The sequence below is a fragment of the Herpailurus yagouaroundi genome, unplaced genomic scaffold (assembly GCF_014898765.1).
Source record: "Herpailurus yagouaroundi ecotype Mexico unplaced genomic scaffold, PumYag 530, whole genome shotgun sequence".
NCBI lineage: Eukaryota > Metazoa > Chordata > Mammalia > Carnivora > Felidae > Herpailurus > Herpailurus yagouaroundi.
In genome coordinates this window covers 3,346,877-3,370,905 of record NW_024412747.1, presented here as the reverse complement: position 1 = coordinate 3,370,905, position 24,029 = coordinate 3,346,877, and the positions used below count along the sequence as shown (strand labels likewise).

The following is a 24,029-nucleotide window of genomic DNA, read 5'->3' as shown; positions in this document are numbered from 1 at the left end:
GCAAGATCATGACCTGAGCCAAAGTCAGACAGAGCCACCCAGGTGCCCCAACCCTGAGGTTCATTTTCAGTGCTTTCAATTGCGGTGTCTTAAAGCCACTAATCTTTTCTTTTGAAATGTCTTAGCTGCTGCTAATCCCATCTAGTCTCCTTTTTTTTTTTTTTTTAACCTCAAGTATTATGGTTTTAATCTCTGAACGTTTTACTTTGGGTTTTTTAATAGTTTCCGTGTCTCTACGTAGCTTGTTGAACCTATGGAATACAGGTATAATAAAAGTTTTAATGTTCTCCGTTAATTCTGGGGTTTTTTTTGAAAATTCTTTTTTTAATTTTTTAAAAATATTTATTTATGAGCAGGAGAGGGGCTGAGAGAGAGGGAGACACAGAATTCAAAGCAGGCTGCAGGCTCCAAGCTGTCAGCACAGAGCCCGATGCCCAAACTCACAAACCGTGAGATCATGACCTGAGCTAAAGTCAGACGCTCAATCGACTGAGCCACTCAGGCACCCTTACTGTTCTCCATTAATTCTAACATTTGTGTCAGGTCTGGGTTAGTTTTAATTACCTAATTTTTCTCCTCATTATTAGCCTACATTGTCCTACTTCTTGCAAGCCTAGTATCTTTATATCCCAGACACTGTGCATTTACCTTGTTGGGTACTGGATATTTTTGTACTTCTATATTTTGTATTTGTATTTATTGAGTTTTTCAGGATGCAGCTAAGTTACTTGAAAAGAGTTTGATCCTTTTGGGTCTTTTAAGATTTGTTAGGTGGGACTGGGGCAGTGCCTGATCAGTCCAGGGGTAATTACTTACCGGTACTGAGGCAAGACTCTTCTGTGTAATCTACCAAATTCCCATGAAATACAAGCTATTTGCAGTCTGGTTGGACTGGTAAGCACTATTCGTGGCTCTGAGTGAGCCCCGGGTACTGTTCCCTCTGATCTTCTACTGTGGGTCATTTCCAACATGAGCGCATCTATCAGTAAATGGTATGCTGAGTAGTCAAGAGGGACATCCCATGGATCTCTGAGGACCTTTCTGCGAAGTCTCTACAGCTTCCTGTCCTGTGACTTCTAGCCACAGTTCTTCACATCAGGGAGTCCATAAGACTCTGCCTCCATCCCTTTCTCTGCGCCACACCCTGGAAATTCTCTCAAGGCGGTAAGCTGGGGCAAGCACAGGAATCACCTCGCTTATATCCTGGCTCTTAGGGATCACTGGCCTTTTTTGTCTGATGTGTAGTGCCTTAAAAACTGTTGTTTCGTATATTTTATTTGGGTTTTTTGCTGTTCTTGTTTCAGGCAAGAGGGTAGATCTAGTTCCCGGTTACTCTGCTTTGGTTGCAAGGTAAAGTTGGTATGTATCCATTTTTTAAAAATTAGAATGTAGTTATAGAAAACATATGGATTGGCTTGTGTCTACCCCTGATATCACTTTGCAACTTGTTTTTTCATTTAAAATGTTTTCCTAGCTTACTTTTGGTACCTTCTGTAAAATATTGCATTGCATGATTATATTATATATTTATTCATCCCCCTATTGATTGACATTTAGATTGTTTCTAATATTTGCTATGACAAAAACACTGCATCCAGCATTCTTACCTGCCTCCGTGTAGCACATGCAAAAATTCCTTTAGAGAAATTCTGGGTCAATGTTAGCGAATTTAGCAATTTTAGGTCAAATTGCTCTCCAATGTGACCATATAAATTAACATTCCTACAGTGTATGAAAACCTGTTTCTTCAGTCTTGCCAGTGTTTGATATTAGCAAGATTTTAAGTTTTTGCCCTTCTGCTAGCTTCTTATTGCTTGAGTTTGCATTTCTTTTATTTTGACAAGGTTGAATATCTTATATTTTTATTGACCATTTTTGTTTCTTCTGGGGATTTTCTACCTAGTGTTTGTCCAACCTTATGTTGAATTATTGTTAACATATTTTAATTTATTTAAATAAATTCTTAAAACTTTGGACTGATTTTTTATATATATAAGTTATATATTATATACTATTCTATTTTATAATTAGAAATACAAATATCTTATTTTATATTTTTACCTAAATTTTATTTATATTTTATATTTAATTAATTTTTATATTTTATAAGTTTTATAAGTTACAAAATAGAATATCATATATGTAATTAATTTCTCTAAGTTTACCCCTGTTTTATAATTTTCTATTGTCTTATGGTGCAGAATTTGAAATTTTATCCAGTTAGGTTTATCAGATTTTTCTTTCATGTCTGTTGATTTTTTTATCTTAAGAAAGCTTTTCCTGTTATTAAAGTTATTAAAACATTCTCTCTTATAGTTTCTCTTACTAATTTTAATGTTAAATAATTTATAGTTAGATATTTAATCTATTTGAAGCTTACTTTTGTGTATAAGGTATGGTAGGGATATAAATCGCATTGTTCATCTAAATAGCAAAATATCCCCATACTATTTTTGAACTATCTTCTCAACATTTAAATGTTTCAATCATGTAGCAAATTCCCCAAAGATACAAGAATCTGTGCTTCATTTTTTTCTGCTCCCGTTAATCCTTTTTTATACCAATACTCACTGTTTTAATTACTGTTACTTTATAATACCTTGCTATCTCATAGGACAAATACCACCTCTTTGTTATTCTTTTTCAAAATTATCTTGAATTTACCCTTCCATATAAATTTACAACCAGTTTCATGTTCGAAGAAAATCTTATTGGTTTGATTGGGTTTCATTAACTGCATAGATTAATTGGGGAACCATGAGTATCTTTACAATATTGAGGCTTCCTATCAATTAACCTGGTATAGTTCTCTATCTACTCAGATTTATTTTCTACAGCCTTCAGGAAGGCTTTGTAGTTCTTGCGATTTTTAAAGATAGTTTTATTGAATTTATCCCCAGTAACTTTGTAGCTTTATTTGCTGTTTTAATGGGATCATTTCCACCATTTCCATATTGGTGATCTATAGGAAAGCTGTTGGTGTTCCGTACGTTGAGCTTTTTCTCTCCTCCAAGCTAAATTCACCTATTGGTTCTAATAGTTCCTCATCTGACTCACTTGTATCTAAGTCCACCTTCTTGTCTTAGCTCGGAATACACTCTAGAGGCATCTACATGGCTCGGTTGGTTAAGAGTCTGACTCTCGATTTCAGCTTAGCTCATGATCTCGCCGTTCATGAGATCGAGCCCCGCACTGGGCTCTGTGTGGACAGTGAGGAGTCTGCTTGGGATTCTCTCTCTCCTTCTCTCTCTGCCCCTGTCCCACTCGTGTGCTCTCTCTCTCTCTCTCTCTCTCTCAAAATAAATAAACATTTTTTATAAAAAAGAATACACTCTAAATGACAAGTTTTAAAATAATTTATTAAATGATGGATGATTTTGTAGATTCCCAAGTCAGCAACTTGAGCCCGTGTTCCACATTCTGAGGGTACACAGCACAGGAAACTAAACTCTCAGGTGCCGACTACACAACTTTTAGTTGGTCGCCGATAACGCCAGGTTTTCTTCTCATCTGCCCTTTTCTCCTAACAGCAGAAATGGAACAAAATCTCTAGCTGACTTCAGTTAGTTGGGTTTCAGGTTTTGATCCATAAAGTTCATCTTTTTGATCAGATTTTCTCTTAATATCTGGAGCAAGAAATAAATTGCTATTATATATATTCACTAAGAAAGCAGCTGAACATGCTGAGGATGATGGCACCCAAGGTCAAGGTACCAGCACACACTTGTGAGTGGTGAGAGCGCAAGGCTGTAGTCAGGTTCCAGGATAAAGTGCTCATTAGAGAGCCATACTTTTTCTCCCATCTCCTTACCTCTCCGTACCTCCCGCTCCCTATCCATGGCACTCAAAGTGTTTTTAGCAAGACCCACACTGAGAATCACCCACTGTTCCATTCTCTTTGTGGAAAACCAAACACAGCACAAAAATGGTGGTTTTCTGGCTCATGCGTCGTAATGGGTAAATGATTCAAAGTAAGCTGGTAGAAGTTGGCAAGAGAGATTTACTCTCCTGTACATAGAACGGCTTTTGTCCAAGTAGGTAGAAGAAACTTTAAGAACTATTCATGCTTAAATGTATGCACCAGAGTGCTGTGCCCCTGTCAAATAGGGCTCACATCAACTAAAATGACAATATTTTCCTTACATAAGTTTTCTAGTCCCTCTGTCAACATTTTGGAGTACATCATTTGTAAGGAACATCTGCAAACGCATAAAGCAATCACTTCATGGGAGACAACGAATGCTTAAAAAGGCAACAAAAGAACATTTACAATTTTTAGATATGAGTTTCAGATATGAGTTTCCCTCACTTTTGGACAAGGATGCAAATTCAACTCTGTAATAAATTACAGTGCCCTGTGAAGATTAAATGCACTCTTGGATTGAGTTTGCGCCTTCCTCCATCCTATCCTACACACAGCTGCCACACTAATCCTCCAAAAACACCAATTTTCATATGCTGCTTTTCAAAACTAGCTTCCTGGCTTCCTGTTGCATGAAAAATAGTCTCAAATGCTTTCGTCTGGCATTCAAGGCTCTCTGTGATGTGCACCCTGGCAAACATTTCACACACAAGCATGTGGTGTGGTGGAAGAAATGATCTCCGGGCTAGTTATTTAGAGACCCCACTGACCCCACGGCCCCACTGACCGGCAAAGGTCCCATGCACCTCCTGGACTCATAGGCTTACTCAGTAATGGTCTGAAAGGCTATTACTGGGTCACATGCCCAAACCCTAGAGTCGGGAGTCAGGGTGATGTTGCCACTGCCTAATCACATGGACTGAAAGTGGGAATGGCGGTTTTCCAGAAGAAAACTGGGGCATTATCATGAGCAGTCAGGTGGTAAAACAGCTGAGATCCCCTACAAGTGCCTTAACACACTGGACAAAATTCAAGGAGACAAGCAAACGTATTAACTCTCATTAGGCCTCTTGCATCACACACAATTCCACAGGGTTTTATCACACAAATGCAGCTGAGGGAGGCACTGTCTCATTCTGGAATGTAAGGAGTCTCCTACTGTCCCAAATCCATGCACTTCCATTATAGCTGCTTGAAAAAAACTTTTTTTCATGTTTATTTATTTTGAGAGGGACAGAGCACAAGCAGGAGAGGTGCGGACACAGAGGGAGAGATATTTCAAGCAGACTCCACACTGTCAATGTGGAGCCCCACATGGAACTTGAACCCATGAGCTGTAAGATCATGACCTGAGGCGAAATCCAGAGTCAGACACTTAACCAACTGAGCCACCCAGGTGCCCCCGTTACAGCCACTTTTATATAGATGAGACCCTGTCTGGGAGCACAATTTGCTGGGTTCATTGTATACAATGTACATACCCTCAATAATAACTTTTTATCTCAGGTTGCACAAATTTAAGTAACACTTAGCCACAATGGTGTAAAATGAACAAAAACAACATATTCTGTGATGAATCAAATAAAATATATTTTGAGTTAATGCTTTCTCTCTTTAAAGATAACATTTCTGATAACTGTCATCCGTTCGTGAAAAGACACAAGACCAACAGTGTGTGTGTGTGTGTGTGTGTGTGTGTGTGTGTGTGTGTGTGTGTATGTTTTTCTCTACTTAAGGCCAGATTATCTTGAGTAAAGGCCTCAAAGTTTGCCTGAAAGCTTTCAAGGCAAATTGTCAGGTTGAGGGTGGTCACCACCCAGCCAGATGGCTTGCATACATCTTCAGTGCCTTTCTTCTACACATGCTCTCTTCCTGGTTTAAACCTTCATGATCCCAGTTCTATAGTGAAACAGTATTTGCAAGTCTCTCTTGACCATAAACTCCTAAAAGTTGGGGACTTCTCACTTCGGTTTCCCCAGGGCTTGGCATTTTGTTTGGCGTTGGGGCGGGGCGGGGGAATGGGCAATTCAAAAAGTATGTTATTTGATGCTATGACTCCATCCATCCATCTATGCTATGCACAAACACTACAACAAATTTCTTATAACAAATAGGAACTTCTTGCAATAAACTAAATTCCAAGGAAAGAATGAAAACAGGAAGGTAGCTGGTTTATTTGTACCTACTATGTGAGAGGCACTGATTTAGTTTTTGTTTGTTTGTTTGTTTTTAATGTTTACTCATTTTTGAGAGAGCATGAGCAGGGGAGGGGCACAGAGAGGGGGACAGAGGATCCGAAGTGGGCTCTATGCTGACAGCAACCAGCCCAATGGGGGCTCGAACTCATGAACCATGAGATCATGACCTGAGCTGAAGTTGGATGCTTAACTGACTGAGCCACCCAGGCGCCCCTGGTTTAGGTATCTTTATAGACACATTATTCCATTGAACTTTCACAATCCTATAAATTCTTACACTCAAGAGTTTGCATTGCTTGCCAAAGTAACCCAAACTCCCAGTGACAGGGGCATGAGTCATATCCAGCTTGCTTGACTCCTTGATTACAAAGTCCACCATCCCCATTTACCATGATTCTGAGATTCATGAGTATGTAGGGGCTATCAGGAAATGTAAAAAATGTCCATTTTAAAGAGTGCTTTTTAAAAATTTTTTAATGTTTATTTATTTTTGAGAGAGCAGGGGAAGGGCAGAGAGAGAAGTCACAGAATCTGAAGCAGCTTCCAGGCTCTGTGCTGCCAGCACAGAACCCGACATAGGGCTCAAACTCACGAACCGTGAGATCATGGCCTGAGCTGAAGTCAGCTGAAACAAGCTGAGTCATGGCCTGAGCTGAGTGTTTTACACTCTTTAGAAGCAATAGAAGCAAAAGCCGAATGACATAATGTGAGAGCAAATAGCTTGTATGGGAATCTGTGGGAATGATGGTGGATGAGAATTGTTTTTAAATTAGTTCTTTTGTAAATTGCAAAAAGAAAAAGTTCTCGTTTGTAGTGCACACTTTATAGTTCACAAAGCACATGGGAACAGTGAAGATAATGATGGGTTATGGTTGCAATTCATAGGAAAGGAGGTACAAGGAAATTGAATGAAAGGAGATAATAATTTACGTACATAATCAATCTTCTTTAAAAAAAATTTAATCTGAAAGTACATTTCTGCCACCTATCTTCTATTCGGTATAATAAAGAATGAGAGTGATACAGAGATGAATTCTAGTTCAGGGTTTTGAAAGGCCAACCAGCTTTATGGCAATGCTCGAGCTTACAGTGTTAACAAGATAGCACAATTTGATATGCGGTTCCTGCCAACCAACTTTAGAAATAATTCCATCTTCGTGAGAAGTCTGCAAGAACCACAAACCAAACCTCAAAATAGATTCGAAGAGAAAATACTCTTAGAAAAAATTTCCCTTCCTATCAGAAGCAGACCAGAAGGAAGCTTACGCTCCCACTTACAAGTTCCCCAGAAAGCTTCATCTAGAAGGTTGTTACTTTCTTCAGACACACAGCGGGTCACTCTTTTCTGAGGCTCTTGCCTCTTCCATGGCCTCTTCCAGAGACTAAGACACCAATCTAGAGAGCGCCATGGGCCTCCGGACCACTAAACAGATGAGGAGAAGCACAAAACAAGCCTCTGGTCACCACGAGGGTATGTAGGTATTTGCTGCTTTTCTGCGTTTCTCAAAGCTGAGCTTTGGGCTGGAGGAGGCTCCTTTAGTGATCAGTCGCTGACACTGCATGCTAACAGCGATTATGTTGTCTCTTACATACGTCTTTCCATCCTCACCTGCCCAGGCCGATGTGGATTCTTTAAAAACCCTTAGGAGAGTCCTGTTACATTTAAATTGCCTATAACGCTTGTGTAATAGACTTATGACTGACGATAGGTTTAATTAAAATACAACTGTCTTTGGGAAGCCTGGGTGGCTCAGTGGGTTAAGAGCCGGACGACTGCAGCTCGGGTGGGTCCTGATCTCGCGGTTCCCGAGTTCCAGCCCCGCGGAACTCAGAGCCTGGAGCCTGCTTCAGAGTCCGTGTCTCCCTCGCTCTCTGCCCCTCCCCCGCTCACTGTCTCTCGGAAAGTGAATAAACGTTGGAAAATTTTTTAAAAAATACAACTATCTCTAATGTATTCTTAGTAAACGACGCCAGTCTGTGCTCCCGTAAGTAACTGGCGCATGTTCCCCTTTAAATTAGACCTTAGTGGTTTTCTTGGAAGAACCGATTCCGCATTTCCGAGAGAACCCCGGCTATTTTTCTAGAACGGCTGTACGGGTGTGGATCAGGCGCTCTCTCGTTTGCCTCCCTTTGTGCAGCATCTATCCTGGAGGCCACGTAATAGCTATCGCCCAAAGAAAACTCCGAATCGCGGTTGTTCGCGTGTGCCACCATGCAGCGGCATTCGCTGCCCAAAGACCGGGAGACTTTAAACAGCAGATCGCGGGGCCTGCGGTGGGAGAGCTGCGTGCCGGCCCCGGCGTGATTAGGGGCCAGCACGGCGACCCGCGACTGCAGCCGGGATTTAAGGCCACCGATTCCTTCGCAGCCAGGCCGGGACGGCGCTCGAGGGGCCGCCAGGTCGGGAGCCTGGGCGCGCGGCAGGAAGGACGCCGGCTGCGGGCGCTGCCCGAACTGGCGACGCTCCGGGCACGCGGGCGCCCCTCCCCGCGCCCCGGCCCCGGCCCGCGCCTGCCGAGGGAGGGAGTTGGCCGCGCCGAGAAGGGGCTTTGCTAATTGCCGAAGCAGGAAGTGAGCACGCGGAGGACGCTGCGGAGAGTCTGGGAGGAGGTGGAGGAGGAGGAGGAGGAGGAGGGGCGCGCAGAGCCGCGGTGGTGAGCTCCGGGCGCGTCGGCACGGCAGGACCTGCCATCCCTGCCCTCCCGCTCGCCAACCCCGTCCCCGAGGTCGCGCAGCCCCCTTGGGCGCTCGTCTGCCCCACCCCGCCCCATGGCTTTCCCGGACGGCCCTCTGCGCGCAGGTAAAGTGATACCGCGCCGCGCCCTCACCTGGAGCGGGAACCGCGGCCCGCGAGCTCGCCAGGCTCCCGCAGCTACCGTGGGGCCGAGCCTCCCGCGACCCCCGGGGCTTCCCGGGACGACCTTGGACGGGGCGCCGCACCCCGGTCCGCGCGGGGTCGGGCCGGGGACCGCGGCGGCGCCCGGGGCCCCGAGGGCGCGGTGCGAGGTCCCCCCCGCGAGCGGCTGCCGATCCCCGCGGGTCTCGCTGGCCTCCTGCGCGCCCGCCGCCCCCACCCTTCGGCACCCCCACGCGTGCCTGGGACGCGCCTTCCCTCTCCCCGTGCTGTGGCCCCCGCCGCTTTTGTTCTGGACTCGGGATCCCGGTTGAAACAAGTCTCTCAAGCCTCTCTGGCAGGAAAGAGCGCAAGGAGTGGATTTCATTCTTTCCTCCCTGGCTCTTCCTTTCTCCCCACTCACAGGCCTTCTCATTTCTCCTTTGCGCTCCTCTTTTTCACTTTCATTAAATGCTTTTGTTCTGTATGTACGTTGGCCCTCAGAGCCGTTGCATGAACTGGTATCCAGGAAACCGAGAGGCTGATCCCACCTGTGGGATCCCACCTGTAGAGGCCTTTAATTAGAATGGTCTCTAGTTCTGTCCTTATGTTAAAATACTGTGTGTACCCAGGCCAGAATCTCGATTTTTCTTTCATCTCTTACTTGATTTAAGGGCCTCCTCAGACTTCACCTTCCAGGATTTCTGCCCTTGCTCTCTCATCGTCTTGGGATGAATGAATGAATGAATGAATGAATGATCGAGCTACTCCCCGGGGCACGCTAGGGATTTTTCTCCTTTGCTGAGGTTGGAAAGGCTGCGGAGAAAACCACATATACAGAACTGCCTGTAACTGCGTAGATAAACGTGTTTCCTATTTTCTGGCTTGGGCTTGGGCAGGGACAGAGCAACATTCCATCATTAATCTGTGGTTTGAGCAGTTAGGAGGAGACAAAGTATCTGGAGGTGAGTCAGAAGACAGCTACATTGGCATCATGGTGTGCTAAGTTTGGGAGAGTTTCCTGAAGATTTTGAAGCAAGGTCTAAATTCTTCTTCAAGTGGGGAATTGGGTAAATGTGTTTTCCAGGGAAATGGGAAATAAATCAGTTGTCTGGATCTCCTTTCCCTCCCCCCATACCCACTGTTTGGGAAAAAAACAGAAAGGGCAGCCACCCCCACTCACCTCCGCATCCACGTCTTCCAAGAACGCGATGGACAGACAAGTGCCAAGCGGTGTGAGGCCCGATTTTACCAACAGTCGTCTCAGATCTCATTACATGATAGTGGCGAAGGGGCTTCAAAAAGATTGGGGGGGAGGGGGTACGGGGATCCATGGAATGGGGACAAGTGTAAAATCTGCTCGGGCCCCCCAAATTAATGGCACCAGAGAAGACAAGGCCCAGGAACTGCCCCTTAATAGTGATACAGTGTGTAAAAAGCCTCAGTGAGTCATGGTGTGAAGAGGCCACCAGGGCAGCCAACGTGGTCTTAGCGGACCACACTAGCACTACAGGATCTAGAATTCCTGTCGTGGTGTTCTTGCTCTGCCTGGCCCAGCCAAAATGGAACAAAGGACTTGGAAATCCCAGCACATGAGGCGTGACCAGAGGGGATGACGATAGGAGGGTGTCCTTCAAAAGAAATTGGTCTCCTGAACTTTAAGAGGTAGAACCCAAATCCGTACGTGAGATCTTTCTGGCTTCCCACAGAGTGGGGAGAGACCTCCGAAGGTCGAGGTCTCCTTGTCACTCGCAAAGATATAGAAGAACCTATTCAGACATCCGAAAGATGTCCCCCTGTCCGTTCCCACTCTGGGAGTCTATCAGTAAGAGGAGGGTTCCTCCATCTAAAAAAAGATCGAAAATGACTTTCCCTTTCTCATTTAATGTCTATAACCTCCAGCGCATACCCGCCCACCCCTTCTGTTTCTGAAATGAAGCCACAGATGGTGCCAATTTGTGGAACTCATTAAAGGGAGTCTTCCCTTCTGCATCTCTGACCAAGCTCCCAGGCTCTCTCCTGACTTCCTGCACTCAGCGCTCACCTGCCGCGTTCACACCTACGCTTGCCTTTTACCCGCCGCTTCACCAGAAGGTGGCCAGAGACCTAACAGATCCTGCACTTGTCTACTTAAGAAACCTGCATGGACTTTTCTAACAGATTCTCAGTCCTTCAGAGGTTTTCATTCTACGTCCGTCTCTACCCACCCCTGTCGTCCCTGCCCCTTCGCAGACATTGTTCCCATTGTCCGGAAGGCCCTCTTCACCGCCCCCCCAACCCCACTCCTGTCTGTCTCCAACTAGACAGTAAGCTCTTGGACAGAGCTCACACCTGTCACGGTATTCGGTGATGTGGTTTCCGAGTGGTGGTGGGGATCCGGAACCAAAGGACACGAAGGAATTCTTGAGACGTCTTTGGTGCAAAAAAAAAAAAAAAAAAAAAGGTGATCTTATTAAAGCACAGGGACAGGACCTGTGGGGCAGGAATCGATGCCCCGATAGTGAGGAGTGGCTGATTACATACTTGGGAGCTGGGGAGGTAAAGGCAAGAGGAAGTCTCCAACAGCATTTTCATATGCTAAAGAAGACTCACAGATCCTGGAGGCCTGGCTGTCTTCTTGCTAAGGTTGTTTTCCCTTCCAGCAAAGCCTCAACATCAAGACAGTAGGGAGGTCCTGGAGAATTGTTACACTCGACAATTGTCAATGGGCTGCAGGTTATAAGGCCATTTAATTTCGTCTACCATTTGCTTCTGCCTCTTTTTCCCACACCACTCAGCGCTTTGTAAGCCCTGGTTAAATACTTACTGCCTCACTGAATGAATGGAAGAATACAGTTTAACCACATATGCTTCAAACCGTGGGCAGTAAAAGCTTTTCTTGTTTTGACATTTTAGAAACTTCTTCATCCAGTTAGGTATGTCAACTGAGTTTACCTTGTAAAGATAAAAAAGATGTTTGTGTCTTCACGTGCAAATAACAAAGGTATATATATACTGTCATAGCAGGTTATGAGCTTAGTGTGAGGAAACAACGTTTTGCACTAAGAAAGTCTACAAGACTGTTGGGGTCACACGGAAGAAAAACAGTCATGCAGGTTCTAGTAAGGCTGTCTCACTCTATCTCTGCCACTAATAAAAATCGAACACGGAATGAGTCAGATCATCTGTGTCGGAGATGAGTCCAGTCTGGCTCACGTTCATACAGACCTCAAGCCAGAAGCAAAGAAAGAGGCTTTGAAACCTTGGGTTGAGGAGGTGGGGCTGAATCACTGCGATGAGCTAACTGCCCAGGGCCACCAGCTCATGGGCGCATGTCCTTCCTTTGTTCTGGGGTCCCCGTTTGCACTGTGCAGTGAGGCTGCTGGTGGGGCAGCAGTTCAGGACAGCCCTGGGTGGCCCCTCATCTCTCACTGCCCCTCCCAGCACCGCCCCCCGCCATGAGTTTAGGTGGGTCCCAGGTAGCAGTGGGAATGGAAACCGGGACAGAAGAGCCAACTGCTTCAAGGAGCACAGGTCTTTGACCAGCTAGACCGGCTAGCCCTTCTTCAGATGCACCTGAGAGCCGTGGCAAGCTGGAGTTCTCCTTTCTCCTTTTCTTCTTCTTCTTTTTTAAGTTTATTTATTTTGAGAGAACGCGCATGCTGCAGCAGGAGAGGGGCAGACAGAGAGGGAGAGACAGAATCCCAAGCGGCCTCTGTGCTGTCAGCACAGAGCCTGATGTGGGGCTCGAACCCGTGAACCCTGAGATTGTGACCTGAGCTAAAGAAGTCAAGAGTTGGATGCCACCATCTGAGCCACCTAGGCACCCCCTGGGTGTGCACTTTCTTGACCCCTGGTCCTTCTTCCACTTGTTCAGCACCTGATGTGAGGTCTGCAGACGACAGGGAAGAAGAGAAAATAAACAGTGTGCCAGCACCACCAGAGCACTGCCTCCCTGAGACCTTGTGTCCCAAATATGGTTAGGGCTCTAGGACTTCTTCATAACCAGGAATGAAAACAGCCGTCGGTCAACAGAAAAGCGATCGTACGCACAAAATCCTAATAACAGAGGAAAAATAAGTTCGCTCTGAAACTGCAAGTTCGAAACTTGTCTTGAGTTCTTCGCTCGAAAGCACACAAGGCCTCTCACGGCTCCTGGTTCCCTGGGAAAGCCAGGGCGCTCCGGCATGCTTCCCTCTTTGTTCGCTCTGAAAGAACATCCTTAGAGGAGGTCTTTGGATTTCCCTTGACAGACTGTGTCTAGGAACGAGTGGCGCCCGTGTTCCGTGGCTAATGAAGGGAGGTGTTGGAGCGGAACCATATGGCTGTTGGGTGGCTCACCAGGATGTGTGTTGCAAAATAGAGGACGGTTGCTTCTGGAGAGGCTGTGGGCTGCGGTCCACGGTTCTAAGGATGCGATTTGGGTCATTGAGCGGATGAGGAGTCAGGAGGAGATTTGGGACTTAGAGCTGGTGCTGGAATGCATAGTACTTTGGGGGGACGCTCGGTGCCTGTATTTTGCACATGGGAGGGATGTGAATTGGGGGGGCCAGAGAGTAAACTATGATGGGTTGAGCTGCGTTCCTCCAGAAACATTGTTGTCATTCTAATCTCCAGTACCTCACAATGTGACCTTATTTCGAAATAGAGGCTTTACAGATGTAATCTAGTTAAAATGAGGTCATTAGAGTAGGTCCTAATCTAACATCCTTATTAAAAGGGAAAATCTGGACACTGAGATTCCCCCCAGGGGAGCATGTCAGGTAGTCAGTGCATGAACTTCTAGAAAGTAGTGGAAAATAGGCAGATTAAAAAAAAATTTTTTTTCAATGTTTGTTTATTTTCGAGAGAGAGAGAGACAGAGCGTGAGTGGGGGAGGGGCAGAGGGAGAGGGAGACAGAATCCGAAGCAGGCTCCAGGCTCTGAGCTCTCAGCACAGAGCCCGATGCGGGGCTTGAACTCATGAACCATGAGATCATGACCTGAGCCGAAGTCAGACACTTAACTGACTGAGCCACCCAGGCGCCCCAAAATAGGCAGATTTTGAGGTCACAAAGTCCCAGATCCAGATGCTGGCTCTTGTATCACCCTGTGACTTTAGGCACACAGTTATGTAAAAAGGGAGGCACCAGAACCTTCCTCGGGGTTCCTGTGAAGATACACTGAGCCTGGGGGTAACCCCTGCAGCACGGGCTGGGCACCAGCTAAGCGGGAGCTCTAACGGGAGTTTCAGAGGAAGGTGCTGACCGCGGCTTCCTATATCATTCAGTGACCTTAGCCTGAAGATGCTCTTTGGCCGATGGGGCCACTGCTTCTCACCGCTCATGGACCTTTAAAGCTGGAAGGACGTGTGGAGGCTCAGTTCACCCCTGACTATTACAGATTAGGAACCTGAGGCCCAGAGAAAGAAGAAACGAGCGAGCAGCCTGCCTAGCTTGCTCTCCCCTGATGTCTCCGAGAGCCGGCCCAGGTGTCCTCCAGGGCCACGCTGCGTCAGGTCACCACGGGCTTCTCTCGTGCCTTTTGAGAACTCTCCAGAAGACGCTCATATAAATTAAACATCAGTGCCATCAGTGAGATCCTTTTTGGTCAGTTCCCAGGTAACTTGGGGTGGTGTGTGTCTTCTTGCCTGGAGACATTGATCCCGGAGTCGAGGTGGCTTTGGGAGGAAAGCACTGCCAGAGAGAGCAGGGCTTCGGCTGGGAGCTAGGGGAAGTCCCAGCCTGAGCTCATGTGGTCCCCCTTTCTGTTTTGGCTCCTCCCGTGCCCCGTGTCCCAGCTGCTGTCAGAGCCTTGCCTGGGGGCCCTGCCCGCAGTTCCCTGGAACTTATAAAAAATAAACACTGTAATGCTTCTAAATAAGAGATTTGATTTTGTATGTAATAATACTGTAAACATGCAGCTCCAAGGGCTCTCAGAAGTCCTTTAGGGCAACTTCCTACTTCCAGACCAGTGTCAGAGAATCAGGATCAGCCCTCCTCCAAATACCCTCCTTGGTACACACCCACCCAGGCCTGGCGAACACAGGAGGCTGAGCGCGAACCACAAGGACGTCCCGGGTGGGAGAAGGCACGATGTCAGGCAGGGCACATTGGGCACCACGCAGCCCTGGGTCTGTGTGCGTGCTTGGCAGTGATGTGCACAGAAGAACTTCCTCCACGGCCTGATCTACGTCAGAGACTCCAATGAAGGTGATAAAAGACCTGGACGCGCCTTTACTACGGGGTCCGAACACACCGCCTTTCCGGATTACCCTTTCGCTTTGCTGCCGTACATCAGAAAAGGAAAAACCTGAATTCCTTGTGCCCTTGCCATCATAAATTCTGTTTAGTCTCAGAGACTTCAGACCAAAGCAAGAGACTTTGGGCCTCCAAACACGTGCCATCATCCGCCTGGCTTTTCCTGTTCACCTCATACCTTTGTGAGGCACGCTCATCCAGCCTGGGGTTCCCAATCCTGGCCTGACCACAATATCCATCACCTGGGGCCCCCCTAGCCCCCCTTCCCCCCACCCCGCAGCTTACAGGGGAGGAGCCTGAAGCCATAAGCACTTAGGTGAGTCATCCAAGGTCACACTGGCTCAAGGCCAGACCACTGCTCTCAGGATGTGGCAGGGAGAACCAAGGCCTTCAGCACCCAAGCCCACTGTGCCTTCCTTAACTGTGCTGTTTGAGTCCTCACTGCCACTTTTGGTGTGATTCTGCCTTTCCTGACCATGTCCTCCGTTTTCTTCCTCTTTTTCCTTCCTTTCATGCTAATTTTTCTGTAGGAAACAGAACTCACTTACAGATACAGCGGGTGAGGTCTGCATGAATTCTGTTAGAGTCATTTGGAAACCACCACCTCCCCCCCGCCGCCACACACCCCTCCCCAGCTCTCTAGGTCCTGCATGCCCCTTGACCTGAAATGCCATTGTTGATACCTGCTAATATACCACACCCCCGGTGGGGGGGCAGGTTTTAAAGTATTATCATCCAGAGACGCCTGCCTGTGTGGCTCAGTCGGTTGAGCATCTGATTGTCGATTTCAGCTCAGGTCATGATCTCACGGTCCTGGCGTTGAGCCCTGAGTTGGGCTGAACATGGAGCCTGCTTGGGTTTCTCTTTCTTCTCCCCTCTCTCTGCCCCTCCTCTGCGCTCGCTCCCTCTCTGTCTCTCAAAATAAAAAAAAAAGCATTAGCATCTAAGTATGCTTTAGTGAAAATGAAATTGTTGCAACAAGGCCGTGATAGGTGGGGAGGGAGGAAGGAACTTGAGATTACTCAGTGACGGCTTCCACCACCCTGTCTCCAGCCAGGAACCGGAAGGAAAAGAATGAGAAGGAAAAACTCAAAAACCAAACTCGGTGTGTCTGGCCGGACATATCTGAAGTATACCAATGTGCCATGTTCTTTATCCCCTCTCAGCCTTCTCCCATGCTGTTCCTTCTCTCTAGAATGCTTTTCCCTCCCCAACCCCTTCTCCTGGCTAGCTTCACTTCATCCTTCCAGACCCAGCTGTCCATTCCCTGGCAGGATCTTCTCCCCGCACCCCCCCGCCCCCAACCCCACCATGTACCCCAGGCTGGGCATTTATGCTTCCTCTTGTTTCCATAGCATTCTGCACTTGTGTTTCTTAACGCTGAGGGCTCTGTATTATAATGACTTATCACTTGGGCAGGAGCAATTGTGAAAACTCTGGGTGAAATCAGCAACACAGGTGGTTCCTGTTTTGTTTACATGGATTTAAATCCATATTTGAGTCCATATTCCCCTGGGCTCCCAGGAAATTCCTTTTCAGTCCGAGTCGGGACCTGGCCCCTTCCTCAGGGTCACACGGGAATCTGAGAGGATGATGTGGTGCTTGGAAAACTAGAGAGGGGCCTTGAATTTTTAGTACATTTTGGTGGGCATTGGTGTCCTCGGGGTCTGGGCCTTACAGGACCCTTGCGATCCAGCAGCCCTTTGTTTCTGTGCTAGACACAAACCACGGGTCCCTTTGCTGGGGTTGGGAAGTCCCCTTGGTGCATCTCCTGATGTGGCCTTGCTACCTCTGGGCTCTGCCAGGGACCAGGCCACGGTCCCCACTCATGAGGCTGCAGATGTCTGTCCCCTGCTCTGTGGAATGACACTGGCGAAAGCTCTCCTCGTTTGTCCCCACTCCTCTGGGCCATCTTGTTTAATCTCTCCAATGACTAGGCTGTCATAAAACAAACAAATAGATGTTCCCTTCACACTGCTGCTCCTTTGGGCATTGTCAACACCTGCCAGGCAAAGACATGGGGAAAGTCCAGGCACATTCTAGAAGGGAAACATCTAGGGAGAACAAACACAAATTATTATAAATCATCTTGCTATGCTCATTTGGATCCCCAAAGGCATTTCCTGGGTCTAAGTGCCTGGTCCACAGTGTATACTTAATGAAGATCTGGAGGGAAAAATGAAAGTTGAAAAGTCGGCTGACCCAAGGCTGCCACTTAGGGTTTCGTGGGTGGTGTGCTGCACAAATCTCGAGGACCCCCTCCCCAAACAGATTTGGTTCTTTATTAAGATAGTTTTCTGGCAGATGTCTGATAAAGTGTCTTGGAGAGGGGAACTTTTTTCTACTTTGTGTAAATTCTTAAGATGTAATTGTGGCTTTGACCGAGGCCTATCCCTTTTTCTGCATTTCCTCATTCAGTTCCTGAAATGCAACAAGTGGTAAATAAGAAGCAAACATATTGGGAAATCAAAGTCACTTTTTGTTTGATAATGATACTGGGAGGCATTTCTGACTTTATTCATTTGCATAAACCACATCCAGATGCTTAGTATTTTAAAATTATAAAAATGAGGGGCACCAGGGTGGCTCAGTCGGTTAAGCGGCTGACTTCAGCTCAGGTCATGATCTCACGGTTGGTCAGTTCGAGCCCTGTGTCGGGCTCTGTGCTGACAGCTTGGAGCCTGGAGCCTGCTTCAGATTCTGTGTCTCCCTCTCTCTTTAGGAAATGGAGAAAAGCAGAAGTCAAAGTTATAATCAAATCCAGTATGCCACACAGTCCTGAGAATGACATCTGCATAGTTCATGACTATTTGGAACTCTGAGTGTTTATAGATATCTACAAGGAAACTGTCCCAAATTATGGTGGTTTTTTTTTTTTTTTTTAATGAAGTTTATTTGTCTTAATCTCTTTCTTGGTGTGGTCTGACCCCATTCCTCCGGAATTTGTTTTCAGTAATGATTCAAAGTCAGTGTTTCTCAAACCTGATTAGGGTGGTTTGCATCGCTGTGAAGGCAGTTCTCAAAGGACACCTTTGTGCTCTTAAATTAAATACTCTCCACTTGTTTGTTTGCTTTTTTCAGATCATATGGCAAAGGAGCCAGTGGAAGACACGGACCCTAGCACTTTATCCTTTAACGTGGTAGGTTACAAACTTTACATGAATGGCGATAATTCTTGTTATTCCTTTTTCCCCTTTGTTGCATTTTTATGGCTCAGTATTAACATGAAGATCAGAAACCCCAAGTTCGGTTTTCCAAAGATAAATGTCTTTATCACAGTGTTCTCTGTGACGTAATAAACTTTGGGTTTCTCTAAGGCTAGAAATGGTATTAGGTTTCTGTTCTTGTTTGGCATGTACCAGAAGTGATCTGCTTAGATTACATCAGGTCTTTGTACGTTTGTCTACTCAATACTTATCTGTCTCCTTTTGACTTCCTCTTCTTCCAAATTCAAGTTATTTAATGTGAGATTGAAGGAAACGACAGGGCTGCCTTCCAGTAACTGGGGGCTGCCCATTCACTAGATGGGCGTCCACCGTTTGATTCAGTGTGTTATTGCATTTAATCACTGCAACCTCCCTCCAGGTAAGCACTGCCCGTTTTACAGATGAAAGACTGAGGCACAGAAGATGAGGTTAAGAGGCCCGACTGGAAGCGGCCCAGCGGCTGGCTTCAGGTCCCTGCCCTGCCTTCCCATAACCACTCGGTAGCATGTCTACTGCTTAAGGTTTACCGAGGACTTCACATACATCATTCTTCATCCTCCAAGTAAGCGGTGAGGTGGTAGGACAGCTGTTTTTACCCCCATGCTACAGAAGAAGCAAGGAAAGTGAACTGATTTGTATAAAATCACCCAGACTGGAGCCCTGCTCTCCTATGTGGTACTGCCTCTTGTTTTATGACCGAATCAGTGCCTTTGGCAACGTTTCATGTGTTATTATGCATATAGTATGTGACACATTTTCTTCTTCTTTCTTTCCTCTCCTTCCTGCCTCCTTTCTTCCTTCCTTCTTTTTTTCCTTCCTTCCCTCTTCCTTCCTTCCTTCCTTCCTTCCTTCCTTCCTTCCTTTCTTCTTTCTTTCCCTTTCTTCTCTTCTCTTCTCTTCTCTTCTCTTCTCTTCTCTTCCTTCTCTTTTCTTTTCTGTCAGCATTTGGAGGAGAGGAACTGCCCAGTCATGAACAATTCTGAGGAACTAATCTAGTTAGAATGACATAAATGCACACAACAATATAATTAAACAATACAATTCAACGAAGTGTCTTTAAGTCTTTGGTGATTCATGCGGCACCTGTGTCTCAAAGCCCTGAGATGTTTGTTCTCACATCTTTAGTCAGCGCTGCAGTTTCCTAAGTGAGAATGGGACGGAGCTGGACACACAGTGGAAATCAACATGAGAGAATCCCCTGTCCCTGCGTTCCGTAAGGACGGGATGCAGAGCAGCCCTGTGGATCATTCCTGTCATCCCCCGTGCTGTGGTTCCTTACGAGAGCCTTTGGCTCCTATAGGGTGTTACTCAGTTGGTCCTTCCTGTCCCTAGTGCCCGATCTGTGCTCCCCTGGGACTCCCACTCTCCCACTCTCTTCCCGACATCAGGTTCTCCCCTCTCTCCTTGGCTCACAGCTACTTCTGATCGCGTCTCCACGCTGGGCCAGATTGATTTTTCTAAGCCTTCCCTGGGTCAGTTTGCTGGAGTGGCCACAACAGGGCACCACATGATGGGTGACCTAAATGGCCCACGCTTCTGGAGGCGAGAAGCCAAACCCAAGTGTTGGCGGGGCCATTTCCCCCCGGAATCAGTGGAGGAAGAATCTTTTCTGCTCTCTGCAGGCCTGTGTGGTTGTCGGTAGCTGGCGGTGGCCCTCGGCTTGTAACTGCACCCATCCGTTCCCTCACTGCGTTGGCACGTGGCCAAATTCCCCCTGTGGGTCTGTGTCTCTTGTACAGACACCAGTCATCTTGGATTGAGGGTCCACTCTACTCCAGTATGATCTCACCTTAACTAGTCCTCTATCTATAGTGATTGCATTTCCGAATGAGGTCACATTCGGAGGTACTGGGCGTTAGAACTTTTAACAGGTCTTTTTTGGGGAGACGCAAATCAACCCATAACATGGCAGCTGCTCCTGGGGTTAAGCCTGTACTCTTCAGAACGGCACATGTGGTCCTCCACGACCCCATCTCAGCATCCCTCCTGATGAGTCAAGCTTGAGTAGCTATTTGCTGCTCCTGAAACACCCAGGCCTTCTCACCTTCCTGGGATACCAATAACCCTGCTCCATCCAGCGAAGAAAATCTCCCTGCTTCCTCACCTGATGAACTCCTGTTGTTCCTCGTCTTCTCAGTTCAAGCTTCGCTGACCTGTGATGCTTTCTTTGCCTCACCCTGGGGCCTTCTGGGGCCCCCTTCTCCACAGCCCAAACTCTATACTTTCTATCGCACTGTGCTGAAATTGTTTGCTTGTCTGAGTTTCTACAAGACAGTGTTGAACATCTTCCCATGCACAGCTGGATAGGCCAAGCTTCCCAAACACCTAGAATGGCACCCATTAAATCTTTCCACCTCACTTCCAGGATCTTCCATGTAAGCTGACTCCATCATTTCGTATCCAGCCCTGTCCCCCTCCAGCGTGTGTCTCTGCTTCAAGCTGATGGGTCTTCTACACCTGTCACTGTCCAGACCACCTGTGTCTGCCATCTCAATTACTGTGTTCCTTCCTCTTGGTCACCCAAGTTCTTGGGCATTCTCCAGGCCTAGCTTGAATGTCTTTTCAGGAAACCTGTGTTTGCTCCAGCCTGTTCATTCATGCAGACCTTTGGTAGATGTTCAGTTAACACTGAGTCAAAATGTGGAGTTGCAAAGATCATAGTTCCTTCTCTTGAAAAACTCCAAGTTTGTTCCAGGAAATAGACAACTACATACTTTAAAAACAGCCTGGTAAGTGTTATAGGACAGGTGTGTTTTCCATTCTCTGGAGAACAGAGTATCAAGAAGAATTTAGTGTGAGGGAAAACTTGACTTTTTAAGTTCTCCATGATTGATTGATTTCTTCTGTGGAAGAGGAGTTTGAGGCTCCTAGAGGTTCTGAAGCTTCACTGTTCATCTCCAAAGTAACTGCAAGGAAAGGGATTTAAAACAAAATTCTTGGTTCCACATTTGTTTCTTCTTCTCTTCTGTCAGAGGAGGACATGTGTGAGACCTACAGGCAAGTTGGAAGGTGTAACTTTCCTTTTAAGGCTGGAGGGCATGGACCCAAAAGCCCCAGATGGAGGGTGGGAGCTGAATAGGGGTTAGGGGACAGGATAGGGAGACTGGGCACATTCTCGCTCCTCTCATGTAAGTCATCAGAGAATTACTCCATTCTTTAATCGGAAGTCAAAGTGTTCAGAACATTAGATACCCGCATGGAGGTACCAACAAAGACATACATGATTGTAAGAGCCTTTGCTATTTTGAATTCCCCTCCAATGGAATTGCCCTCATCCAGGGCATTGAGGAACTGTATATGGTCATGCGTAATGAGTAGATCTTTGTAGATCTTTGTGCAGGTCAGTAGGGATGGTTGGCTTTTGAGTCCCATCCCAGTCAACCCAGGACAGAGCTCTCCAATAGTGAATACCACCTGGCACGCAGGCTTATTGACCCAAATGAATATCACAGAAATGATGACAAGATATCAGTCTATCCCCATAATTCGTGGAAACGTTCCTCAATTTTAAACTACAGGAAATAGGGGAAATAGCACTGCAGAAAAGAGAGGAAGTGTGGTTTAGTGGTCAGAGCTGAGGAAATTGAGAAGGCTTACTTGGTCTCATGTTCCAACATTAACTTCTTGTCAACGTAGATTTCATTTTTTATGAACTAAGCATAAAAACAAGCAATGGGTCGGGCCTGTTGATAAAGCCATGGCTAGAAACTTGCGAGGTTTTAAACTAAAATTATGACTTCCCCAAAACAAAGCTTTCTTTTCACTTTGATCTTACAATTGACTATGGTGTTTAAGAATAACTCTCTTCTTTTGTTGGTTTCCACAGTCAGACAAATACCCCATTCAAGATACAGGACTCCCTAAAGGTATGTACGGTTAATATAACTACTTGAACTTGTGATTATTTTAGTATCTTGAACAAAGCACCAGTCAAAGCAATTTCTCATGTGTAAAACAGAAACATAGTGATAATTTAGCTGACGACTTGTGGATGATCCCAGGCATGAATTTTCTTATTTAAATCTGTAAGATACTTCATTAGAAACTATCCATTAAATTCCTGTGGTGTTTTTCACATGCCTGAAATGAAGATAGCCAGGACTCTGGGATGCAAGTGACAGAAGTCTAACTCAAGTTAATTTTTAAAAAGGGAGGAGGGACATATTGGCTTAGGGTCTTTGGACGCTAAATCCAAGCATTTAAATGATGCTCTCGGGCTCGGTCTCTCTGTCTGTCCGTCCCTCTCCTGGCTCTGTCTTGGCTCCGGTTTTGGGCAGGCTTTCCCTTCATGATGGGAAAGGTGGTCACCAATGCCTCCAGCTTTATGCAGTGCCCCCTCAAGATGGCAGAGCAAGGTTGGGGGGGGGGGGTTTCCCCTAGCACCCACATAATTCTGGGGATGACTGTCATATGGGCGGTTTGGGTCATGTGGCCATCTGTGAATCGTCTGTTGCCATCAGGAGGATGGAAGAGGGCATTGGTCAGGTATGAGCCTTGAGGTTGGGTGGGGGAGAGTGTAGAGTAAGTTCTACCCAAACCACAGGAAGGAGGGTTCTCTTACTAGACAGAGGGGCAAAGGATGCTTGTCAGGCCCTAAAACAGAAAACAGACACACAGAAATCCCCCAGAAACCTATCTTTTGTAATTCACAGGCTAACGTTTTCGGCACAGTACAGACCAGAAAAATGGCTAGGCTCAGCCATTCCCGATTTCTCTTGTGGGGCCGTGCACAAAGCTGTATCTGCTCTGGAGGCCAAGCTGCTGGTTGCCCTACCGGAGCATTTACCTCGTGCTCTGCTGACAACCCAGAGTGGGGGAGGTGGGGGACAATCAGATCTGACCAGCGTCAGAGATGGCAGGGGCCCCCAGCTTCCTGGAGAGGTAGGGCTTCCCGGCACCCGCCAACATGGCTTTTCCTAAGCAGTCTTTGTGACGGGGTGATCATAGGGTCACCCAACTGGAGAGTTGGGAGGGAGCTCCCTGCCTGGGCCCACCTGAGGTGAAGTCTAGGGCTCTACCAAAGCTCCCTCCCCTCCATCCCTTATTCGCCAGACCCTTCTCCTTGCATCCAGAAATTACACTGTTAGAGTTTAATTTCTTTTGCCTCCCGTGCATGTCCTGGGGGTGGCAGTGATGTAGGGAAAAGAGACCGAAAGCCAAGATTGAGTCCACATCCTGGCTGTGGTAGGGGTGGCATCTGGCAAGCTCACTTCCTCTTTTCCCCCGTTGAATGACTTCTAAGTGTCCCGAATCCTCCAGTGTGTGATTTAACTCTTTAGTTCAGCAAGATGGTGCAAGGTGCAAGCCAGGCAGCCAGGGACAGATGGGAGGCAGCCTTGGGTGGTACTCCTCAGACTTCAGCGCGCACTGAAGAACCATCTGGGAGTGTGGGGGAGGCTCGTTTATAATGCAGATTCTGGGCCCAGCTGCTCTGAAATCACAACATGGTAGGTCTGGGGTCAGGCCCAGGCACCTGTGTGTATTTGCACACCTGAGTGGTTGGGATGCAGACCTCACTTTAAGAGCCTGCCTGGGACACCTGGTGGCTCAGTTGGTTGAGCATCTGACTCTTGATTTCCGCTCAGGTCATGATCCCAGGGTTGTGGGATCGAGCCCTGCATGAGGCTCCGCACTGCTTGGGATCCTCTCTCCCTCTCCCCCTCTCTCCCCCTCTCTCCCCCTCTCTCCCCCTCTCTCCCTCTGCCCCTCCTG

General features: G+C 46.9%; 1 protein-coding gene across 7 annotated transcripts in view; it reads left to right on the top strand.

Annotated features, from left to right (window-relative positions):
* Positions 1-24,029, top strand: part of EDARADD (EDAR associated via death domain) — a 97,574-nt gene that overhangs the window by 16,729 nt on the left and 56,816 nt on the right. For 2 of the 7 annotated variants that reach the window (XM_040465003.1, XM_040465004.1), the window contains exons 2-5: positions 1,305-1,359; positions 7,440-7,531; positions 18,193-18,251; positions 22,144-22,183. In XM_040465003.1, the coding sequence (XP_040320937.1) occupies positions 7,468-7,531; positions 18,193-18,251; positions 22,144-22,183 (163 nt within the window). In that variant the 5' untranslated portion in view covers positions 1,305-1,359; positions 7,440-7,467. Of the gene's footprint in view, positions 1-1,304; positions 1,360-7,439; positions 7,532-8,130; positions 8,861-18,192; positions 18,252-22,143; positions 22,184-24,029 lie in introns of those variants that run through there. The other 5 variants (XM_040465008.1, XM_040465010.1, XM_040465006.1 and 2 more) reach the window with 5 other exon arrangements.